The 24036-nt window shown below is 38.5% G+C and overlaps 1 protein-coding gene across 3 annotated transcripts in view; it reads left to right on the forward strand.

Annotated features, from left to right (window-relative positions):
• Positions 1–24036, forward strand: part of CADPS (calcium dependent secretion activator) — a 494204-nt gene that overhangs the window by 346946 nt on the left and 123222 nt on the right. For all 3 annotated transcript variants that reach the window (XM_009200417.4, XM_009200423.4, XM_009200406.4), the window contains 2 exons: positions 6208–6344; positions 9721–9908. In XM_009200417.4, the coding sequence (XP_009198681.3) occupies positions 6208–6344; positions 9721–9908 (325 nt within the window). The remainder of the gene's footprint in view (positions 1–6207; positions 6345–9720; positions 9909–24036) is intronic.

The following is a 24036-nucleotide window of genomic DNA, read 5'->3' on the forward strand; positions in this document are numbered from 1 at the left end:
ACATTGAAATAAACATCACACACTTATCCTTTTGGGGGTATTGCCATAGTAGTTTTAAATTCAAGATTTCTGCATGATGCAATGTGAGCCTTGAGAGCTTCCAAAGAAACCATCCTCTCTCGGCCATTCATATCACCCCAGTTTAGCTGAAGGGACCACGAAGCAATTAAGTTGTTTCTCAATTAAGTGGTCCAGTTGTGCCTCTGGGCAGCAGGCACGTGAGGACCAGTCTTTTGCTTGCTGTGCAGAGCTCAGGCAGGGCACAACATCCCCTGGTTACTTGAGTATTCCAATAAAAGCTCTTCTAGAAAAATCCATAAACAACCAGCTGCCATCAATCATTGTCATTTCTTTATTTCATGTCTTCTGATGAGGCTGACTACTGTCATTGTTCGTTATTGTCCAAACCATACATTCCCTCTTGTACTGTCAAGCAGATATGACAAGCACACATTTTCCATATAAGAGAGATACAAAGTCACCTTTTAATTTGCAGTTTGGGTTCACAGATGACTTTAGAGTTGCATTAGCTATTCTCTTGCCTCTAGCATCCATCAGGAGTAGCAACAGCCATAACTGTGCTCTAAATTTCAATGTTAAAAGAGCTACCTCTAGCTTATTACAAAAGGGATTCATGAGAGAGAAGAGCCTCTTTCAGACAATTTGTTAATAATATAATCATAATTATTTTCAACAGTGAATTTTTCACTAGCCCTGAAAAATTTCCAAAATGTAATATTACAAAATAAAAAGGTAGATTTGACCTTCTACCTTCAATCCCTAAGCTGTTGGAATAATAGGAAAATTTCAATAAAATGAAAATTTGAAAACTATATTATTCTTCCTGGAAAATTACAGTTATTTGCTAGACATTATTGCAAGCCTATCTAAAAATATATATGTTAGAAGCAAGATCACATCAAGTATGCTTGATATTGAGATAATAGATCATGAAAAATAGTATATGGTTTTTCATTTGTAAGGGAGGAAAAAAGGAAAAGTCTATCAAACATGAAATGAACCCAAATATCAAGATCAAAGAACAACATAAATGACAGAGTAGTCAATTAGGGACCATATCACTTGAATTTTAATAAAGTAGATTAAATGAGATGAGAGTATAAAACCCACATAATAGTATCACTTTAGAAACCAGTGTTTTCCCAACATTCCTTAAATGTCAAGTCAAAATTGTTTCCAAGCAAACTCGGGGCAAGGTTTAGACTAGTTTCTGCTTGAAAGTGCACCTGCTCTCCATAAGTCTGTACATTCATCACCTGCATCTGTGTCATGGATACCATTGACAGTTCTTGAAGTTTCTTAATGTAGGTGCCAATATCAGCGTTATCCAACCAAGCTTAGTTTGAAGTCAGTCTCCTATGCCCATGTCATAAAGGACTAAAAAATCCTTATGCAAGTAAACCCCCGAAGTGAAACAGGTAGCAATGTTTGCAAGGTGTGTTGAATTATGCCCTAGCTGCAGAGCCTATAAAATCACATAGCTCACTCTCAGTACATCAGTACATCTGGAGCCCTTGAAGACCAAGCAGGACGTAGGAACTACTTCCTAAGGCTAGGTCTGACAAAGGTAAAGATGATTGAAATTGGTTCTTAAAATGTCAATCTTTGATTTCTAGAGAAATACAGCTAACGAAAAAGAGCATTAGGATGCATCTCCCGAAGCAAGAGATCATCCAAACATCACTGGGGTTTTAAGCAGCCACTTTACCCTCCTAATTCCTTTTTGCTTAACCTGATGTTCACATTCATTTTTATTCTCTTGACACATGCCAAATATTGGCAAAGGAAGTGATCCCAGAATGTCCTGAATTCAGGAATTGACTCTTTCATACTTCTTGCTCTGGGCTGTTTTCCCTCTGCTAATGTCAACATTGGAGTTTTCTTTTGCTTTAATCAACCAATTCCAACTGTTTGTACAGGGAAAAATGGAGTTGCAAGAGCATTTTTTTTTTATGTTTGACACTGTGGAAGAACAGACCGGGACAGTGCAAGAATGACTGTATGGTGTTGCTTGGGAAGCGCCCACAAGTTCTTTGAAACAGAATTTGGAACAGCTGGACCACTGCAGTGTTTTATTTTAAAATAGACAACATATGTAATGCATATGGTCCTAGACATGTATGGAGACACAGGCAGACAATCTGAATGGTATCCAAAGACACCTGCACCTAGAATTCTGTTTCCTTCTATAAGATTTTTTTCCCCTAAGAGCACATGTTCCTACTTTTGGATTTGCAAGATACCATCTGAATCCCCATGTGTGTGACTCCTTAATAAAGTCAATGAGAAGTTTCCTGGGATGAAGGTGTCAGAGTAAGTCAGTTAATAACCCCTCCTGAGGACCTGGCTCCTCTAAGAGCTGGCAGGGGAAATAACAGATTAGAAACTTGCCCTCATGGAACATGTTATCTACCAAGGGATTCAATTTTATGTATGTGTCTTGACCACAGAGAAATTGGAAAATAACCCAGTGAAAACACGGAGACAGTATGTAGGAATTGGTTATACAGGGGCAGAAAAGAATTAAAGCAGAGACATAGGGAAGGACTCCCAGCTTCCTAGAAATGATAAGGTTTAAGAAGCAAAGAAGGAATAGAACGTTAGCTATAAATGCAGAGACATCCTTGGCTCACTAACAACTTGAAACAAACTGGCTTTTCAAACACTAAAGATCCTGCTTGTTTACTCCTCGCTAATGTTTATCGAGCCCTTAATATATGCCAGGGCCCTAGGTACTTTCCAGGTGCTTCTCTTCAGATCCTCTCAACAGTCCTCTGAGCGTAGACTTGAATTTTACCTTCAATTTACAAATGAGGCCAAGGAGGCCCGGAGGCATTAAGCAACCTGCCTCATATCACATACCTAGTGGTGGCAGAGCTAGTCTCAAATCTAATCTTTGTGACCTGCCTATGCCCAGCCACTTAACCACTTGCTTTGCTAGCTCCCACTAAATAAGCTGTTTCCAATCAATGTAGTATATAAATATTCCATAAAATCAAGAAAGAAAAATATTTGTTAATAGAGTAAATTTCTGTATTTATTCTGATAAGATAAATTCTGATTTTAACAAATTTGTACTTAGTGCCTACTATGTGCCAGGTACTGTTCTAGGGCTGGGAATGTGGCAAAAACAAAAAATATGAAAACCCATGCTTGGATGAGCTTAAACATCAGATTATTTTCATTAGCACCTTGAAACAGCACTCCCGGCTTACTCCTCCTCCTTTTTTTAATAACATAATGAGCTCAGTAAATATAATAAACTCAATGAAACTCAAAGATTTTGTGGGAGCCAGCCACCCTTGTAAGCGCTCTTGAGTTGTTGGAACCATTAGAATAATGAGCCCAATTTTGAGTAAACGATAATTTGGGGAAAGTAAAATCCAGAGGCTGCTCGCTTTACTTGCTGGAAATTCCCACTGCATTAAGCTCCATTCCACACATAGTGCGCAAGGGATCTAAGGATCATTAAGTTACAGCCTATGACGGCAGGAAGGGAACTGAAAATTCAGCTCCTTTTACACACAAGGAAACTGATGCTCAGAGAGATAAACAATTCAGCCAGCATCCTACAGTTATTTAAAAACAGAGCTCAAATTAAAATCCAGACCTCCTAAATCCAGTCCTAGGCTCATGCTACAAGTGGATGGGGAGAAAGAGGAGAGAAAGGAAGAAGGGAAAAGGAAGTTTTGTTTTGACATGGTTACTTTTTTGAAAACAAAAGCAGACTGATTTTAGGCTTTTCTGTAAGCTTGCTTTAAAATGTTAGTAAAAAACGAAATTGTTAGTTAGACTTACTCTTAGCCTAGAATTAGCACCACAAAGCCGCATTCATTGAGCCATTGTGATGGACTGGGGGGTGGGGAGTGGGTCTGAATCCAGGTCTCCATAGAGGAGCCAAGTCGCCTTTTCAGATCCATTTCCTGAGTGGCCAGCAAAGCGAAATAGGTCATCAGCAAAGTTTTCAAGAGTTTCAACAAACAAACAAAGAGTAAGAGACTTGAAACATGTGCCATATTTTTTTAACAGCTACAAAAGAGCCCCCTTCTCTCTAAGCTAAATGACCAGTTGTACCATCATAATTGAAGGCAATAAAATAGCCAAGCCAAACTGGCAGAGTAAGGCCCCGGCCGGTTTGTCAGCTTGCAGCCTTTTCTGAGAAATCGGAGAGCAAGAAGCTGCTGCTAGCCAAAATGCCTGATCTATCTGTTAAAATTGGGAGGCGAGGGATGGATGAGGCTTTTTATGAGGATGAAACAGCATGAGCAATTCGTGCGTACCCCACGCTCAGTTTTTCCTGAGTTAAATTGATTTGGGACTGACAAGTTGGAGGTGAGAGGGCAGAGTCTATCAAAGGGGATAGGGAAATGTCACCTGGATTGCAGGAGTGTCATTATGCCAGGGGAGACTACAGTTGGAGCAGGTTTAAGACACTTGCCTTGGGCCAGAGGAGTCACACACATGCCCTAGAAGCAGCTAGCTTTCCCGGGAGCAACAACTTCCTGGTCATCCTAAGTCAAAGAAGAAATGTAGTTTGGAGACCAAACAACCGAACTGAAAGAAGCCTCCTAGATGAAGCAGCCAACCTCAAGTTGAAAGCACTTTCCTGAGGATAAATCTAAGGCAGTTAATGCAGCAAGGAGGATTCTCTCAGATTCTCTAATATAATTCCTGCGCATTTGATATCCTTTCCAAAAGCTGTGTTTTATTATTCTAATGGAGCGATTTGGCTGTTAAAATACACATTCTTCAACTTGCCTTCTGGAACCCGTTGCTTCTGTGAGTCTTGGGCATAAACGACACAGCTCGTTCAAACACGGACCACTTGCTGCTTCTATGAAAAATGGCAACTTTTTAAAAAAAAATTCAAACAATAAGGAGGTATAAATCTGACAATACCATGCATTTAGGTTTGAGTGATTTATTAATATAATACCAGTAATAATAGGAGAAATCATCATCTGAAAGTCACACTGCTAACCATAACCCAAGCTTACAGCCATACCCCAAGCATGGGAGAGGAAAAAAAAAAATAAGCTGCTTGGAACCGAGGCCACATATGAAAATATTATCCAAACTACTCCCAAGTCAGAAATTGGTTTTTCCCGTGTCCTGACAGCATCACTAGTTCCTGGCAGGTCCCCGTATTCCAGTAGAATGTTTCCTGCAAAAGGATGAATAAAATCTTTCGCTCGATTTCATACAAGATTCTTTTTCTCCATAGTCTGCATATCAGAAGAGTCAGTAAAGATGAGGTGGGGTGAGCCAATTTCTTTCATGGAGAGCACCTTCATTTCTACCTCTTTAGGATTTGCCTGGTCACACACGAGTTGAATTCTCTGAGTTATTTTGCCAGTTGAGTATAGTGTATTTTAGTTACACGTGTTGAGATTAATTAGTTAGCCCTTAGGAGGTTTTGCCTACAGCCTTCACCCCGTAAGGAAAAGTGTGAATACATTGAGACTATTAATTCACAATAAATGGCAGATCATAGCCCTTGCTGAGTAAATTTGTTTGTCTCTTTCCTAAGCTTTGCTAACTGAGTAAGCACACTATAAGGCAATGTCCTTGATTATCACAAACTAAATTCCCATTTAACTTAATCTCCAGGTTTCAATGAAAATCTTTTTTTTTATTTTTAATTTTGGGGGTTGGGGACTCAAACCTTTTATGAAACCAAATTGGCAACGCGGATTTGGAAGAAGAGGATATAAATATTGTCACTTTGCTGAAAATCAGCATAACCCTTTTTCAGATAATCCCAATAATTGCAGAGAAATTGCTGTAGACATAACCGCTGGAATGGCAGAATCTATTGAAAACCAACAAAGCTAAATAGGCTATCTTAAGCAAAGATCCGATCTGCTTTCAGTGTTTGGTGAAATGCAGGCGAAGTTACCGTCTTGTGCTTAGTTTTTAAAGAACAACATAAATGCACTGGAAATGTGATCATTTGATAAACATGTTGATGCCAATATATTTTTGCCTAAATGCAATAAACTCACCAGTAAGTGATGCAAGTTGACAATGGGAGGTAAAAAGAATATCTTGGGGATGTTGGTGGGAGGCAACGGGGAAACAGCTAACGTTCATAATGTCTAGTGAATTCCTGTGTATTTGAAATGTCAAAGAAAATGTGATGTGTTTCTCTAAATTGTGTCTCTCTCTACATGTATAAATGAACAGACGCAGATAGAGCTCAAAAACATGGCATGGATGAATTTATCTCTTCCAACCCCTGTAACTTTGACCACGCTTCCCTCTTTGAGATGGTACAACGCCTTACTTTGGATCACAGACTTAATGATTCCTATTCTTGCCTGGCAAGTATATTCTTTGGTCTACAGCAATTTAAACATAACATTTTTTTTTCATTTAAATATTTATCTACCTTTATGTCAGAAGCTCTTTTCTCCATTACAGAATCCCTTTAACAATTATAAATGTGTTCCCGATTTCCTGGGTTGAGATAGTTTTACTTACCAAAGAAACAAGACTGAGCGGGAGGAAGTTATCAGTAGAAACAGATCCAATTCCCCAGCCTCCCTATCTTAGCTTCCCCCTTTTCAGCTGCTACATGAGAAATATTCCCAAGAGGGTAATCGAGTTTGGCACCTGCTTGTGGAGAACTTGTAAAAATTGCCTCAGTAGCTTAGAGTTTAAGATGCCCTTCCCTCCCCATCCCAGATCTGGTAATTCTATCTCATTAAATGAATGTATTCTCTTTGTGTATTTTCTTAAAGGTTAAAATGATTTGTAAATAAACTTTATTTTTCATAAGCTAAATTGATTTGGGTTTGTTTGTTTGGATGGCTTTTTTTTTTTTTTCTTCACAATATTCACAGCATTTTTTCACCCTTTGAGGGAATTTTTTATGGTGCTTTAGTTATTTGGAAATTCAGCTATCTATCCAACAGGAGTATCAATATTTCCTGAAATCCTATTTTAAAGCTAGATTTAAATGATTTAAATGATTTAAATTCAAGGGAGTGCTATTATATCTTTATTGGATTTCTGAAGATACATTTTTGGCTTTAAACTATCAAATTCAAAAGCCTAAAAAAGACCCAATTTACTTCCTTCTCAAGCCATAAATTGTTATTTCATTTCTTAAAAGTAAATGCTATTAATCCCACTTTATAGATGAGAAAGATGAGGGAAAATGATGAAATGTCTTTATATAGAGGAAAATTCTCATCCCTGATTCTAAACACTGAAGTTGAGAAATATATGTCTATATAATATTTATACTACATAATAACTAAGGTTAACATATTACTGATACTAATACGTAAAATGACAATCTCTTTCTTTTTTCTAATTTTTAAATTTCTCTATTTTTTGTACCAAAAGCCAAGATATAAAAAAATGTAGATAAAATAGTCTTAAAAACAGAAACAGAATTATGTGGAATAATTTATTAATCTGTATCTCATGAAAGATTCATTGATTATCTCAGGTTTAGAATTCCTTCATCAAAAGAATCTGAACTTTGCCAAATTGGAAGGGAACACATCATTTTGACTTTAAAAAAAAAAAAAAAGTAAAAAGCTTACCTTGCATTGCAAGGCAATTTTTCTCAAATGTGTTTTGTACAATTACGTGATTGTTCACATAATTATAAATGGCATTCATGAAACTTGTAAGAATATGCCTTTGAACTTAAATCATTCCCTTTTATATGTAATTACTATTCCCTTAAGGAATTTTTTTGAGGTATATTATTTTCAAGACTTTTTCACATTATCATTTTTTAAAACAATTTTCTTTGAGATTCACTGTGAAGGAGAGTTTATAAATGCTTTCTTAAAAAATTTAACCAGAAATGAAATATTAAAACTTGCTTTCCATTAGTTACTTATAGGCTTAAAATTATGGTCCAGAATCTAAAATTAATTATGAATAGCATAAAATAGCTTCCTTCCCTGTTTGTATACCTGTATATATTAGTCATTATTCCAAAATTTCAGAAAATAACAGAAATTAAAAAGGACCTTATCTCCTGCCTCTATATATTCCATTTTCTCATTATTACAATCTTTTTTTCAGTTAGTTTTGGAGACCGACCAGCAGGGATACATAAATTTTTCTGTGTCTTCGACTGAGTTCCTAATTGATATTTCTTCAACTCTTTTCAAAGCAGCTATTTTGGCATCTACAAAAGACTTGGTGTCATCTGAGTCGTAGAAAATATATTTTAATCTTTCACAGCAGTGTTGTTTCTAAGATTTAGCATTTGGGGTAGCAGATGGAGTGGCAAAGAAGTTGCCTATAGGGGCAGCCCACTGCCTCGACTACTCTCCGCCCTCTGCAGTAACTTATAATTTGAAATAGGAAAGATGCCGTCTTTCGTTGGATGCATCACTGAGCTGCATGTTGTCAATTGAAGATTCCCAGATCCCTAATACAAGATTAGAGTGTTGCAAAGGCCTCTCTCGCTGTACTTCTGTGGCCTCTACCTGCTCCCTAGTCACTTTCTGTTTTTGCCTTTTCTCTCCCAAGATGGAGCAGTATTCAATGGATGACTCAGAGAAGACCCTCCAAGTAAAATTAAGTTTATATTTAAAATAGCCCCAAATTTCCAGCTTACAAAGTACCACCTAAATTGGTTTATTTCTTTCTTTGAACAGACACTGAAACCAGAAAACACAATTTTATTTCAGGCTCTGCTCAAGGGTGACCTTGAGTGGCAACTCACGTGGCCTTTCTGAGCACCTGTTTTCTTAAGTGCATAATGGGGCTAGCAATTTGCATACCATCATGCCACCAAACCTGCTCTAAATTGGAGATCTGAATTCCCATTCTCTTGTGTAGCAGAGTTTGGACTGGTCCCATAGCAAGCAGTAAATAATAAGAATACAAACAATTATCAGAAGAGAAAATAAAACTGTAAACCAGACACAAGAAGTTCCTCTCAGTTTAGTGGAATTACATCTGATTCACAACTTGAAAACTAAGTCATGCTGTTCTCTTTGGAGAGTTGTGTTATTACCTTCATTTAAAAATTTTAAAAACACTCCTTCCAAATTGAAAGGATTTATGAAGTCCTGGCATGTATGTAGACCAACCCTAAAATTTCTTCATGCTCTAGAGTAGAGAAAACAAGAAGACTTGGAATAAGACAGAGCTAGATTTGAGTCCTGCCTCTGTTTTGTATGATCTTTGTGAGTCACTTAACCACCAGGGTTTCCATTTTCTTGTCTGTAAAATAAACCTTCTCTGTCTACCTTACAGAGTTGCTATAGGGCTCAACTGAAAGTTCTCTGTTAAGTGTAAAGCTCTATATCAATGTAGAACATTAATGTTATGATTTCCTCTTACCAGTAGCCACGACTTTGCCACATCCCCACCCCAATACTCCTTTAACGTGTATGGTTCAGTGTTTGAGCAGTAGGTGAGACTCTGTTTCTGGAACCAAGCTGTCTGCTAATCCAGCTCCATAACTCACTAGGAAATTTTATGCCCTCCTGAACTCGATCTTTCCATCTTTACAACAGGGATAACAGAATGTACCTCATAGGTCCATTATGAGGACTAAACCACAATGTGCTGTGCATAGTGGCTGGCACATAATAGGCAATCAAGGAGTGTTAGCTCTGGCTATTTTTCAGTCCCCTTCTCTAGCCACTCCCAACTCTAGCAGCTCTCCAGAAAACAACCTGTATTTAAAAGAAAGTCTCTCCTTTATTCTTTATATAGGGCTGGTTCAGTCCTGGCCAGGTGTTTGTACTAGACGAGTATTGCGCCCGAAATGGAGTCCGAGGGTGTCACCGACATCTCTGCTACCTCAGAGACTTGCTTGAACGGGCAGAAAACGGCGCCATGATCGACCCCACCCTTCTTCACTACAGCTTTGCCTTCTGTGCATCCCATGTCCATGGGAACAGGTAAGTGTGTGTTCGTGTGTCTAGAGGTGATCCTTAAGAAATGGTACTGGCAATGGTTTATGGCTAGTCTTGCTTTTAGGATCTGCCTGTCCTCATTCCTTCAGTAGTATGTGCACACGTACACACACACACACACACACAGGGCACTAACTTTCTTCTCCTTTCAAGAAACTTAAAATAAATTGCAAGCAGGGCTTTCTAGGGCAAGCTCGGAAGTTAGACCAATCTAGGTTCAAATCATAGTTCTTCCATTTACTAGCAATAACCTGGTTGGTAATTAAACCCTTTGTGCCACGGTTTTCTCATCTGTAAAATGGGATGATTGTATACCCCTGGGGTTGTTGAGAGAAAGCAAGTACATATAAAGGGCTCAGTATAGTGCCTGAAACATGGCAAAAACAATAAATATTTGCCTTTGTTTTTGTTATTTATTTCATAATTGCTTAATGATTATGTCCTTAGTGTCAGTCACTCTGATACACATTTAATATGTGTGGTGAGTAAAAGCCAGACATCAAACAAGGGCAGAGTTACATTCAGATTGGTGCTCTGACTCTGAGGAAAGGGAATAAAATTCCATGACAAAATTTAATAAAGAAACATGACTCAGATGGAATGGCAAGATGGCAAGGAGGACCTCCCTGAGGAAGTGATGCTGGAGCTGAGAACTAAAGCATGTGTAGGAGTTGAGTGGTTCCAGGCAAAAGGAACAGCATGTACAAATGTCCTGCAGAAGGAGGAAGCCAAGTACATTTCCAGAGCTGAAGCAAGCTAGGTGAAGCTGGAAGGCAAAGATGATGACAGCACTTTTAATTTAGCCATAGAGCCTGGAAGAACTTTTGAGATCACAGTCTAATCAACCCCCTCATTTTGTAGATTTTATATACAAGCCCAGAACCTCAAGTCTCCTGACTCTGTACTAAGTACTCTCTTCCTTTAGACCTTGCCCAGCTGCTGGAGGAAAAGATCCATGTTCTGAATAATGCAAAGCAGCAAATAATTTAAGAACATTGCCATTTGGCTCTGGAGACATGGAATAAATTTCCACACTGCCACAGCCAGTTTACTATCTCAATGTATGTAGCCTTGCATTAGTATAAAGACAAGCCTATATTATCCCAAAGCTCCCCAACCAACAGCCAGTGAAGCCACACCCAGGAAACACTAGGTGGCTTCAGAAACCCAGCCTCAGATGCAAAAGTCGCTGCTCTGGAGAAATCCACATGTGGGAGAATCCAAAATTGACTACATTTATTTTAAATCAGAACTGTGTCAGTCATCTTCATCTTTCCAAGCTATGCAACTAAAATCTCTGTAGGATTTTTTCTGTGCTTTTCCTCCTTCTAGCACTGGTATATTTTTATGAAATGCAACTTCAACATTTAGAGCTAGATAACAATAGCATTGTAGGTTTGAATATTTAACAGGCAACAAGGTTATCATCACCTCCCATTGTTGTAAGGTTTGCTAGCCCAGCACGTGACCTTTTATTTGCATAAAAGATACTCATGAAAACTCTGATACCTGGGGGTATCTGTGCATAATTCTGCTTTTTATAAATATGTACACTTTGATGACTATCTGTTACAGCCTCTTGGACTGAATTTTTTAAAGAGAGAGAGAGAGAGAAGTTGCATTATATTCTCTGGGTTGTCACACTGTATTCTACATATGTTACTGAATAAGAAAGTGTTATAAAATAATGAAGTGTTTTTGTAAACTCCCTGGTAAACATCATCATGAATTATGATACACATTGTCTGGATTTCATATTGTAAGACTGCCACTTGATTCACAGTTAGGTTTATACATCTTGTCATGGAAACAGTTTTGGATATCTTATTTTCTTTTCAGTTCTGATTTTCCTTATGCAAGTTTGCATCTTTTTTTCTTATTATTTTAGTTTGAATGCATTTGCGCCTGCTTTTTCATGCACCCTTCTTTTTCTTTCTTTTGTTTGTGCATGTGCGCGTGCTCTTGATTCTCCTATGGCTGGCCACACTCTGTGCATGCCTCATGCGACCACCCCCTCTCCAAAGTCAACAAATGCATGTGTACCTTAGTGGGCTGCCACCAAATGCAGACCCTGAAGGGAGCAAAACTCCCTCCCCACCTGAACCAGAGGCTAAAAAAGATACCAAAAAGGAATCCAAAAAAAGAAAAGATTCCAAAACCCAGGCAAATCAAGAGCCGAAAAGGTAAGAAGTTACATGTGTATTGGCTTGTGTTTGTGATATCTTTACCCTTTCCCCAAGCCTCCATCCATGCCATCACTTCCACTTTTGCAAGCTTTGAGTATTCCTAAAGTCTCTCTTTCTTTAAGCATTTTCAAAGGTGCAATTAAAAAAAAAAATTCTAGCAATGGGCAAAAATACCATGTATTGGGACTAAATTTGAGTCAAGTGTTCAGCAACTTTTAAAATATGTTTATATTGAAAAGAGTAATTGAGCAATATGTAAACAGAATTGTAAGTCAGATTGCTTTTTTAGTGGCATCCAGTTAGGGGCCTGGTACCTTACCAAGTCATTCATAATAAGCAACCCATGCTTTATCATTTTGAAATTATGTTTAGGGAGCAAAAAAAAATGGATTGGCATAAGATAGGCCTATGCATTTATAGTAGTGCCATCATTTTCAGCAAATACCCATTAGTTCTACATTCATCTCATAAAAAGAAATTCATCTCAAATAATGATTTATAATAATGGCACAAGATAAATTCTATTACCAAATTAATGCTTCTCAGTAGAATCACTTAAATACTGAGATCATCTTTAAGGCACTTTTAAGTTCAAAAATTTTGTTATCCTGTCCTGTTTCCTATGTCCTTTCTTTGTGGGTTTATAAATTGGCAAATTGGTGAAAATTTTTCCCTTTTAAACTAGGTTTGCTAATTATTTCCAATTTTATTCTGTGTCCTTCTTCACCTTTTATACCCTCACCCAAAATTAACACTGACAATTTAAAGTTTTTTGTTGTAGTTTTAGAACTGATGACTCTGATCCTGGCCTTGCCAAGCTACCCAAAATTCTCAAGCGTGTATGCTGTATGCTTCATCATTATAAATTTATTCACTGAATATTTCTAAGTCCTGAAATGTATACAGTTCAGTTGTTCACAGGCCAAATGAAAATGCAAACTTTTGCTTTCTAGAGAATGTGGCAGGCTGTCAGTCACTATATGCGGGTCCAATAGGGAAGGTCAAAGAAAACCCTGATTCCATGGGGCCATCCATCTCCTTCACCACAATATTTAAGGATAGAGGTGAAATGCAGTTTCTGATTGTGTTTCACTGTAAAAGTTAGATCGCAAGGCAACAGTAACTTGCAGTTAGGAAGAAAGTGCTTGCAGAATGTTGTAGGTGCCTGAAGGTCAGGTCTGACACAATGACAAGGCTTCAGAGAGGAAGCCTTCCTGGCTGCTGTCCAAGGTGCTGCTTTTGGAAGGCTCAACATCCAAGGGGAGCAGAGAACAAATGGCCACTGTTAAAAGGCACACTTGCTTGAACCTGATCTATTTCTCAGGCCACGAAAAGATAACCAAAATGATCTTGACCGGTCCTATTGAGGTTTATGTGTGTGTTTCAGAATCTGTGTTTGCATTGCATTTTTTTAATAAAGAAGATATCATAATATTAAGTAGCAGTTGTGTAATATTCTACAATTTACAAAGTGCTTTCAGACATTTGCTGTAAAATGTTCAGATTAGCTATTTTTATATCCATTTTGCAGATGATGATAAAGTCAAACATCTGTAAATTTAAGTGGCAAACCTAGATGTTCTAAGTCCAAAGCTCTTTCCTTTCACACTATATCAGGACTGTACTTATATGCTGAAGACCTGAATGTTACAGCCTATTCTGCATAAATCTGGGAGTATCAGATCCTGTTTCTGTGCCTCAGTTTTCTCATTTCTGTAAAATGAGCAGACTGAATCATAGTATCTGAAATATCCCTTTAACCTCTAAAATTATCTTATATGGATTACAATAGCAAATGAAATAGTCCATCGTCAGGTTTCATAAATAAAAGTGTTTTCAAAGGTGCAATTTAAACAATCATAAATAAAGTTTAATTAAAATAAGGATAATCACTACCATTTAATAATCACTTGCTATATTCCAGGCACGAAGTGCTGTTGATATATGGTATCTCATTTTATCCTTATTACATTCATATGAGATAAGTATCGTTATTACCCTCACCCAATAGATGAGGGCTTGAGGCTCACATAAATTCAGCCACTTGCCTGAAGCTCATAACAAATAGCTGTCTGAGCCTGATTCAAACATGGATTCTGACTTTGGCGCTTGCATTTGTAACCACTCTACCTTCCCACCTGTCCAAGATTGGCTCTTGTATATGGTGTGAGATGCCAAACCCAGCCATTCGATATTTGTTTCAACATTTCCAGGTGAGATGCTACAGCAGTCATCTGAATTAAAGAGAAGCCTGAAGATGGCCAGAATTAACATGGCCTACCTGGAGATTTTAGCTCTGTGGAGAAAACCAGAGTTTATCTGGAGTTTTATACTACCTAAGGGGAGAGTCTCCTTTGAACACTAATTAATCGCCTTTGGGATTGGGGAAACCACATTCCAAACCTTTCACCAGCATGACCAGCATTTAGATGTGGAGATGTTATCTATTCTTTGTTCCAGATTTAAAAGGAATTAATGGCCGGGCGCAGTGGCTCATGCCTGTAATCCCAGCACTTTGGGAGACCAAGGCGGGTGGATCACGAGATCAGGAGATCGAGACCATCCTGGCTAACATGGTGAAACCCCATCTCTACTAAAAAAACAAAATATATATATATATATATAGCCAGACATGGTGGCGGGTGCCTGTAGTCCCAGCTACTTTGGAGGCAGAGGCAGGAGAATGGCATGAACCCGGGAGGCGGAGCTTGCAGTGAGCCGAGATCACACCACTGCACTCCAGCCTGGGCGACTGAGCAAGACTCCATCTCAAAAAAAAAAAATGGAATTCATGACTCATGAAAGCAATGGCCCTTTAACTGCCTTTAACAGAATAGAGCCCATTCTCACTGAGATCTCACAACCAGATTCAGATTAGGTAAAAAGATGTTTTTTCCTTATTATTAACCCAGCATTTCCACAGACAGAGGCAGAACCTCGCCCTGCTGCAGCTGGAAATCATTAATGACCAGTGAGGTGGCAGTGACCAAGTTTCTCCCATCTGTTCTGGAAGCTTGTGCACCATCTCTATGAAAAACTGGGTTCTATGAATCACAGTTACTGCAGTCAAGAGTAGACACATCTGGTCAATCAGGAAGATGTTTGCTGTTCATAATTTCAAACTCTGGGATATATGGAACCATCCACATGTTTGGCATTTTTTAGAATTACTGGGGGTAACCCCCCACACACACACACACAGGACATTTGGCAATATCTGGAGATATTTTTGATTGCCACATCTGGGGAGGAGTGGTACCATTTTCATCTAGTAAGTAGAGGCTAGGGATATTATTAAACATCCTATAACGTGCAGGAGAGACTCCTGAAAACAAAGCCAAAAATGTTAATAGTGCCAAGGTCAAGAAACCCTGTTTTAAACAAACTCCCTGGTAATGAGCTGAATTTTTCTGTTACATGGATTTGTTGTTTCTTTTACACAAGGTTTACCCTATGTCTAAAAGCATAACAGGTACCACCACTGATTTTCAATTTGTACAGTGGTTCTCACACTTTAGTGTGCACATAAATCATGAGGGGATTTGATAAAATGCAGAGTACTAGGTCCCATCCTCAAATAATTTCTTTTGGCAAGTCTTAAATGGAGCTGGGAATCTGCACTTTTAATAACCCCTCTCTGCCATGATTCTAAAGCATTTGGTCTTTAGATCACACATATTTAGAATTTTGGTTGTCAAACTAGGCTGCCCACTAGAATCACTTGGAGAGGCTAAAAATGCTAATGTCTGGGCTCCACCTGCAGACATTAATTAATCTGGAAAGTGGCCCAAACATCGTGAGTTAAAAATCTCAAGTAATTCAAATATGTAGCAAAGTTTAAGACCCACTGATTGAGAGAACATTAGTTTGAAGTAACTCTTTAAAACTGAACCCATTTTCTGAAAAGAGAGACGGAAGAAAAAGGAAAATGTGAGTATGTTCAGCTGGTTGCATTTGGCGATCATGAAATCCACAGATGTAAATTGCTACATCTTCTAATTTTTAAATCAGCTTCTAAGGTTGCAGTACTTAATTCTCACCATAATATTTTTAGTATTCTTTCTAGATGACATTTAGATTAGCATCACTTTGGTCACTATCCCACAGTGACAAGGCAATCAAACAGCTCTGATGATTGCAAGTTGCGTCAATGTTCCTTGGATCCCTTTATTATTGGGATTGGAAATTTTTCTCATTTACATTATTATTTAACATTTCTTGAATGCCAGTGCTGCTCTTCACATATGGCCTGTGTAGAAAGTACATTGTATCAGCAATTAACAAATCTATAATGCCAACCGCCCCAATCCAAAGTAAGCTGCATAGATTAATGAGTAAAGCAGATGTAAGATGGCATGAATCTTAAAAATCTCTGAAAGTGTGCTCTAAAGATTTCTTTTGGGAGATGTATTTGGAGCCAAGGTGCTGCCCATGTTCCGAGACCACGTGATCCCTTGTAGGTTAAGATTTGAGTAAATAAACAATCAAATGGAACTCACTTTTCTCCTGTTACTCTGCTAGGATTCCTAAGTAAGTGGTTTCATCCTCCCAGTTGCCCAAGATAGAACCTCAAGAGCCATCCTTGACTTCTCTTTCTCCCTAGTATGTCACAACAATTCAATTTCTATATCCTGACAATGCCCTTAAGTATCTCTCAAGTACATCCATTTCTTCCTCTCTTCAATGTCACTACCATAGTTTAGGTCTCTATATTCTCTCCCCTGGACCACAATGATTGCCTTATTGACTGTGCCCTTGCCTCCAATGTTGGGCGGCCCTTTCAATTCATATCACATAATGGTTCCTTTTATTTCTTTTTGGTGAATGCCTTCCTAGTAGCAAATGAGTAACACATTTTTTTCTTTCACTCTAACTCCCTCCTCTCTCTTTCTCATACCCATGCGCACCCACACACACACACACAACGACATTATGTCTGGTGCTTCTCAGCTCTTCTTCCCACAAAGATAAAGGGCAAAAACCGTGTAGTGGGGATAGCTCTGTTTTACTGACCTCTGCATATAGCACTTTATATAGCAGGCAGGCATGGATGCAGTATAACAAACACCCCCACATTCTTGGTCTCATGTTACACACTGACCACAAGGATTATTGCACTTGTGAACATGAGCATGTCGCTAGGTGGCCTTCCAATTCTGAGCAAGGCCTTGCACATGGCTGAGTCATGCTCTCTAAATTCTAAGGAGCCAGCTTTACTTAATAGGAAGTACTTGGAAGAGAAAGTGGGAAAAATTTTCAAACAAATTTCAAGTATAAGTAGGCATCCCAGATGTCCAAGGAGAAATTCTCTTTGGAACTTGTCTCCTTTTAACCCACGTGACTCTCTTCCTGACTTTCCCCATGAGAACAGCAGATTTTCCTATTGAGACAAGAAATCTTGTGAAATATGCTAAATTACCTCTTCCATTGGTACAATCTTTCTGGCCCATAACAAACCATCAAATAATGTGTTTTTTCCTTTTAAAATTCCAACAATGTGTCTTTATCCCATGGTCATTGAATTAACTGGTACAAAAACATATTTTCAGATGTCACACCCCTTTTAGAGTGGATGTGATATCAAAAAGTCACACATACTACTGGTCTGACCACTCAGAATTGTGTATATAATGTCTTCAGAATGGAATCTAAAGATTAATTGTCTATATTTGTCTAGAAATAAAGAAACACATCTCTTATTCCTCAACGGGAAAAATCTATGTAGTGCCAATTTTTTAAATTGGTCCTCTTGGGGGTAAAATGCATGCTTTCCTGCATTTTATACAATTTCTCTAATCATCTGTTGTGTTCTTGCTTCATTCAATACCTGGACTGAGCTTGAGCCACTTTGACTAATGTCCTTGTGCCCATAGCATCCATATTCTTTGTGATTGTTCAGTAGAGAGAGACTTCTCAACTACTTTCATCCTTTAATAGAGTTAATGACACCTTCTGATACTGTTGGGTTATAACCACATATTTAGAAGAACTGTAAATAAGTCAAAACAGTCCTCACTGGTATATTTTTGCCCCTTCCAAGCCTGGTTTTGAAATTAACTAATAGCCCCAAGAAGCTACAATGCACACTTGTAATATTGTAGAAATTGCTTATTGTTGCTTCCTATCTTATTCTTTGTGATACAAACACTTTGATATATTTGTTTTAGCAGCATGTCTGAGCCCCAGGGCATCAGGGCATAATTAGAAAAGGGCATGTGCTGGAAGGAAAGGAGAGGAAGGGGTGAGGCTGGCTTTCATAATGAAGCAGTAACTATGGGATGTGAGAGCCCTAATTATAATTTATAATTAACATAGGATTGTACAAACCATATAGATGAGCAAGCAGGGATATCTCCTTTTGAGAAGATAATGCTTTGGTGCTATCTTGAAATTGTGGTTATTAATCACTTGAAAGAGACAAAGGAAAACGTTCCATGCAAGGATTAAATTCAAAGGTATCATTCTAAAACTAGAAGTAATAAAGAGTTAGTTTCTAGGAGAAGTCTTTTTCTTTTTAAGTCAGAGATTAAAAGAGGATGTTTAGTCTAAGTGTCCTATTCAGGGAGCACTGCAAAGAACATCTACTAAGATATTCTGTCCCTCTCTGTCCCTTTAAGCTCTCGTGTTTCTGGGCTGGAACAATTTCGTAGCAAGTAGGATTCAGTTATCATGCTTGTTTAAGGACATTTTCATGGATCCATAATGCGGTCTGCAGGCATGCATCCATTTGGAGAGAGAGAATATATCATGTTTACGGTGCCTGCACCAGCATATGTGGACATTTGCATTTGGAGATGAAAGTATATTCCCTCTTCAGCTGGAGTTTTACCCCTTGTTGGTAGTGACTGGAGCCTGAAAGCTGGTTGTATGCAGAGCAGTGGACCAGACACTCTTTCCTCTTCTGTTGAATTCATACATTTTTTTTTTACATCTGGATTCTGCCCTTAATCACCAAATAGATGCAATATCAGAACATATAGATCATTGTAAGCTTTGAATTAATTTAGCATCCTGACCCTCTTGAAGAGACATCTTGCCTTTCAAAAGAAGGTTTTGTGGCCCAGCTTTTAACATAATATGGAGAACCATTCTAGCAAGATAATGAACTGCTAAGAATCTGTGTGCTCACCTGGGTGTGTAGTGACAATTTAATGACACTAAAGAGGTAAATTCATTTCACAAAACACACTGAATCTTGAATTCTTTGACTACACTGTTCACACTTAATTTCAAATATTAAAATGTTTCACATTAAAAACTCAGTACTTAATTATATTAATCCTATAATCGATATTAATTAATAAGCTCCAGGTCAGAAGCATTTGGGAAGAAGAAAACAATTTGCATAAGCAGTCACTCAAAGGATGGGCAGCTGGGTTATGGTAGTTTCAATTTAACAACAACAAAAAAAAAAACAGAAAAATACAACTCTAGATGTATTATTATTTGTGACATGGCTCAAGATGGGAGACTGTGAGGAGAGTGAAGATGACAGAACTGGTGCTAACCACTGTGACAAGAACTTGAAGAGCAGCCGACATGACATCTTTCTTATCATGCTGCCGAAAATGTCAACTTTGTGAAGGACAGTGAGAAAATGGTTTGCCGAAAACTTGAAAGGTGGATTCCGGAGATGCCCGCCGTGTCAGATGCGATATAGTCTACTGTGGCTGGAGAGACCCATTTCTGGCTCCAGTGATGGCCTGCAGGTGGGAGAGCTTCCAGTCTTCAGCACAGCTCCAAAAATGACTGCACTTGACCTGCATATTGTCTCAAGTTTGCGGGACCATGATATACAAGAAGTGGGTTGTTAGCCAGTGTGCAGTTAGGTGGAACCAGAGACCAGGGGCTATGTTCGCGTGTGTGTGCACACGTGTGTATGGGTTTCTAAAGCTAAGTTCAAAGGCATCGTCTATTAAAATTTGGAACATTGTGAAGGAAAGGATATGGGCTTTATGAACTTACATCAAGTTCATTATAAGTAACAAAAACTAACTCTGGATAATCTAAGCAAAGGAGAATTTATTAGGATGATGCTGGGGGCCTCAAAGACAGGGAAGGGAATGCTGGAATCAAGTCAGCTATGGAAGAGTAGAAAGCAAGACTGATGCAATGGTTCTTACTGTATGTTAGAGTAACATGGGAAACCTTAAAAATGCCAATGTCAAGCTGGGCACAGTGGCTCATGCCTGTAATGCCAGCATTTTGCAAGGCTGAGGTGGGAAGATTGCTTGAGCCCAGGAGTTAGAGACCAGCCTGGGCAACATAATGAGACCTTGTGTCTGAAGAAAATAAAAACAAAATTAGCCGGGTGTGGTGGCATGCTCCTGCAGTCCCAACCTCTCAGGAGGCTGCAGTAGGAGGATCGCTTGAGCTTGAGATGTCAATGCTGCAGTGAACCGAGACTGCGCCACTGCACTCCACCTTGGACTGAATGAGACTCTGTTTAGATAGATGATTGATTGATTGATTGATAAATAGATAGATAGATAGATAGATAGATAGATAGATAGATAGATAGAGCTTTGAGGATGGGACCGTTCACAATTCTAATTAACAGACGAGATCAAAAACTACTGACCTGTAAGGACAGTCTGGTCAAGGCACAGCTGCTGGAACACGCAAATTCCATCTGTTTCTTCAAGCCTTGTATCATTTATTCAATGTAAAGATTCCAGAGGAGAATGTCCTGGTAGCTGAACTGAGGCCATAGTCCACCTTAGATATGGAGTGGCTGTGAAAGGGAGGGGCTGGCCTCTAGGAAGCCCTTCAGCATTAATAGTAGGGGAAGGGCAGCTCGATTTACCCTCACACGAGAGTGGTCAGAATGTGGCTGAGGCCACTCCTCCAAATCCAGGGCTTAGAAAGTGGCAATGGATGCTAAGGAGCCTGAAAGCAAGAAGACCAGAATATTCACGGTCAGGACACAAGAGGGTGAGAGAGTCAGGCTTCTAGATAGGTGTTCTATGTAGAGACACATATCAGCCTGGAATTTTCTAGCTCGCAGTTTAAAATCCAGCTTCACCCCTCCTCTTCTTTCACTCTTTGTGTCTCCTTAAGTGAGTTAGTATTGAGAAAGGAAAAAGATGCAGAACTAGTTTTATGACAGTTGTAGAATCACCCCCAAATATTTTCAGAAAGACAAAACAAAAGCATGGCGTCTGAAAATACCAATATAGTTCTACTATTTATTTTGCAACCAGCACTACTTGGAATGGCACCTTGTAAACAATACAAATGCCACTTTTGGAAAGGATTCATAGTTAAATAATATCATGTATCTCTTGCAGAATATCTTGGGTTCCAAATCCACTCCAACCTAAGAGAAATCAGGAACCCTGAATCAAAACCCTCTCTGCCACTGGAAGAACCACCCACCTAATATTTTTTTTTTTTCTCTAGAACAGTGGTTCTTAGAGTGTGGTCCTCGAACCAGCAGCACTAGCAGCACCAGAAAACTTGTTAGAAATACAAGTTCTCAAACCCCACCCCAGCTCTACTGAATCAACAACTTCAGGGGACCCACCAATCCAGGTTGTCACCAGGTGATGCTGTGGCTCACTCAAGTTTGAGAACCACTGCTCTAGAAAAAGTATCTTGTTGCTTCTGTGGAAAAACAGTGCTCTCCAAAGCACGAAACCTGAGTTTTTCAATTAATAACTCTATAGAAATCTATCCAAACTGTATAGTTAACACTGCCGAATTATAGGGGTCAATGAACAAGAAATTGATGTTTGACGAATTTTCTAAAACAATGAAGCAAAATCAAACGCAAAAAGAGGATCTTTTTGCTTTTTAACTGACCTGATTACAACCTGTGATCTTTGACAAATTGCTATTCCTGCATGTCTTTTCCTCACTTGGTAAAGCAGCATCACCTGTTACCAATACCATTTCAGAGCAATTCTGGCAGTTACAAACAAATTTACATTTTATGTCAAAATCATTCGACATCAAATTGTTTTATCACCTGCTTTTATGGGTGAACTCTGTACTTGTATCTTACAGACTTAGTCAAGTGAGTTTGTTTTATTTAAAATAGAAGTAGTCACGCTGACATGGGCGATCAAGAAGCAAATGTAAGAGACAACAACACTAATTTTTAGTTGTTTACTTTTATTGGAATAGCAAGATTAATGGTGTTCAGAAAGTAGTCCGAGGAGAGGTTATCAGGGAAGCAGAAGCTGCTATCTGATACTTTTAATAATTACAAATGGGAATCATGAGGACAAAAGGAAAAAACATAATCCAATGTTAGGTTTGTAATAATATCCTTTATAGTGAGAATTGACGGAGAAGGCCAAGCATACACTAAATGTTCAGTTTTTATCATCTCAGACACAAAGCAGAAAGCTGCCTTCTAATTGCCTAATTGCCTTAGAAGGCTTGTAGGGTAATGAATGAATGGTTTTATTCACAGAGAGATTTATCTCCTAACAATGACCACACATATCCTGGCTCTTCATGTTAAACAGTCTCCATGCTTTTTGCTGTGATACGTAAACCCTTTCTGAACTGTAAAATTATATTTAACAGCATTTTTCTCTAGGTTAATTCGCCACCAAGAAACAAAATGCTTTAAATTGCTCCATTTTTCCCCCAGTTGAGTGTGTGCATGCACATGCTAATTATATAAACAAATATGTGTTCAGTTCATTAACAAGCTGAATTTTGGTTAAAGAAATTTAAAAACCACAGCTTAAGGAAGTTGTAGATTGTAGCATATACGTGAAAAGTTACAAACAAAAGCATGATGTGTTTTGTGGAGGCCAATAAATTCATCCTGATATCTAACTGTAGATTCATGGACATTTCATGTGAAAAACTTTTGTTGTTGTTGTTAAGCATGGTAGCTTGCACCCATAATCCCAGCTACTCAAGAGGCTGAGGCAGGAGAATCACTTGAGCCCAGGAGTTCAAGGCTGCAGTGAGCTATGATCACACTGCTGCACCCCAGCCTGGACAACAGAACAAGACCCTGTCTCTTAAAAAAATGTTTAAATAAACTTTGTAAATTAACATTTGAGATTTACCAGAGAATTTGAAGACAACCTACCTGTTGTTTATCATTCTTCCTTTCCTTGGAAGAGTATGAAGAAATGGACTGAACAGGATTTTACTGTTTGGGGGTATTTTTTATAAAGTGGGGGAGACGAAATTTTCTCATATTTCAAATAGGGTGTTTTTATTATCAAAAAAGAAGGAAAGCTGACGATTAACCCGTAACAGGAGGTACATTGCTGTCATTTGCCAAGTCTTTTGTGCAGTCAGACTGGTCTGGTATAAAGGATTTTCCCAACTTATGCTGGATCCTTGAGAAGGCCTATAAATAAGACCATTTGTTTGGTCTCAAGATGACTTGCATTTGCAAACTGAAGAATGTTCCAATAGAAGTTTTATGGTGACACACCAATCTGCAAACTGGCTCAGCCAGTAGTCAAAACAAGTCACTATGAGATCTGGGAAGCTGAAGGCTCTGAATGGGTCAGATTATCCTGCATTTAGTTTGGAACAGATAAATTTGGGCTATAAATATGTATCCTCCCTTTATATTTTCAACTTGAATGGTCCATAACAAATAGAGGATATATGTACACACCTAAAGGTGGCACAGAACCATGAGAATACAATGATCAAACTGAAATCATTTATTTAAGCTGGAGTCCTTTTTATTACAATGAGTAACGATTTGCTACAATTGGAAAATATGTGGTTTGTTCTTCAATGAATACATGAGCACTTAAATAAATCTGAACATCTGTAGTTATAAGCAGGAAATTGAGCCATTTAAGACTTTTAACACTGGGAAAGACAAACACAGGTCACCTGATTTTTGTAGGAATTTTTGTGCGTAATTTAGGGACCCCAAACCCAAGCACCTACAATTTAGCAATATGGTAATACAATTACCTACACCTACAATTTAC

This window comes from Papio anubis, chromosome 2 (genome assembly GCF_008728515.1).
Source record: "Papio anubis isolate 15944 chromosome 2, Panubis1.0, whole genome shotgun sequence".
Classification (NCBI taxonomy): Eukaryota; Metazoa; Chordata; class Mammalia; order Primates; family Cercopithecidae; genus Papio; species Papio anubis.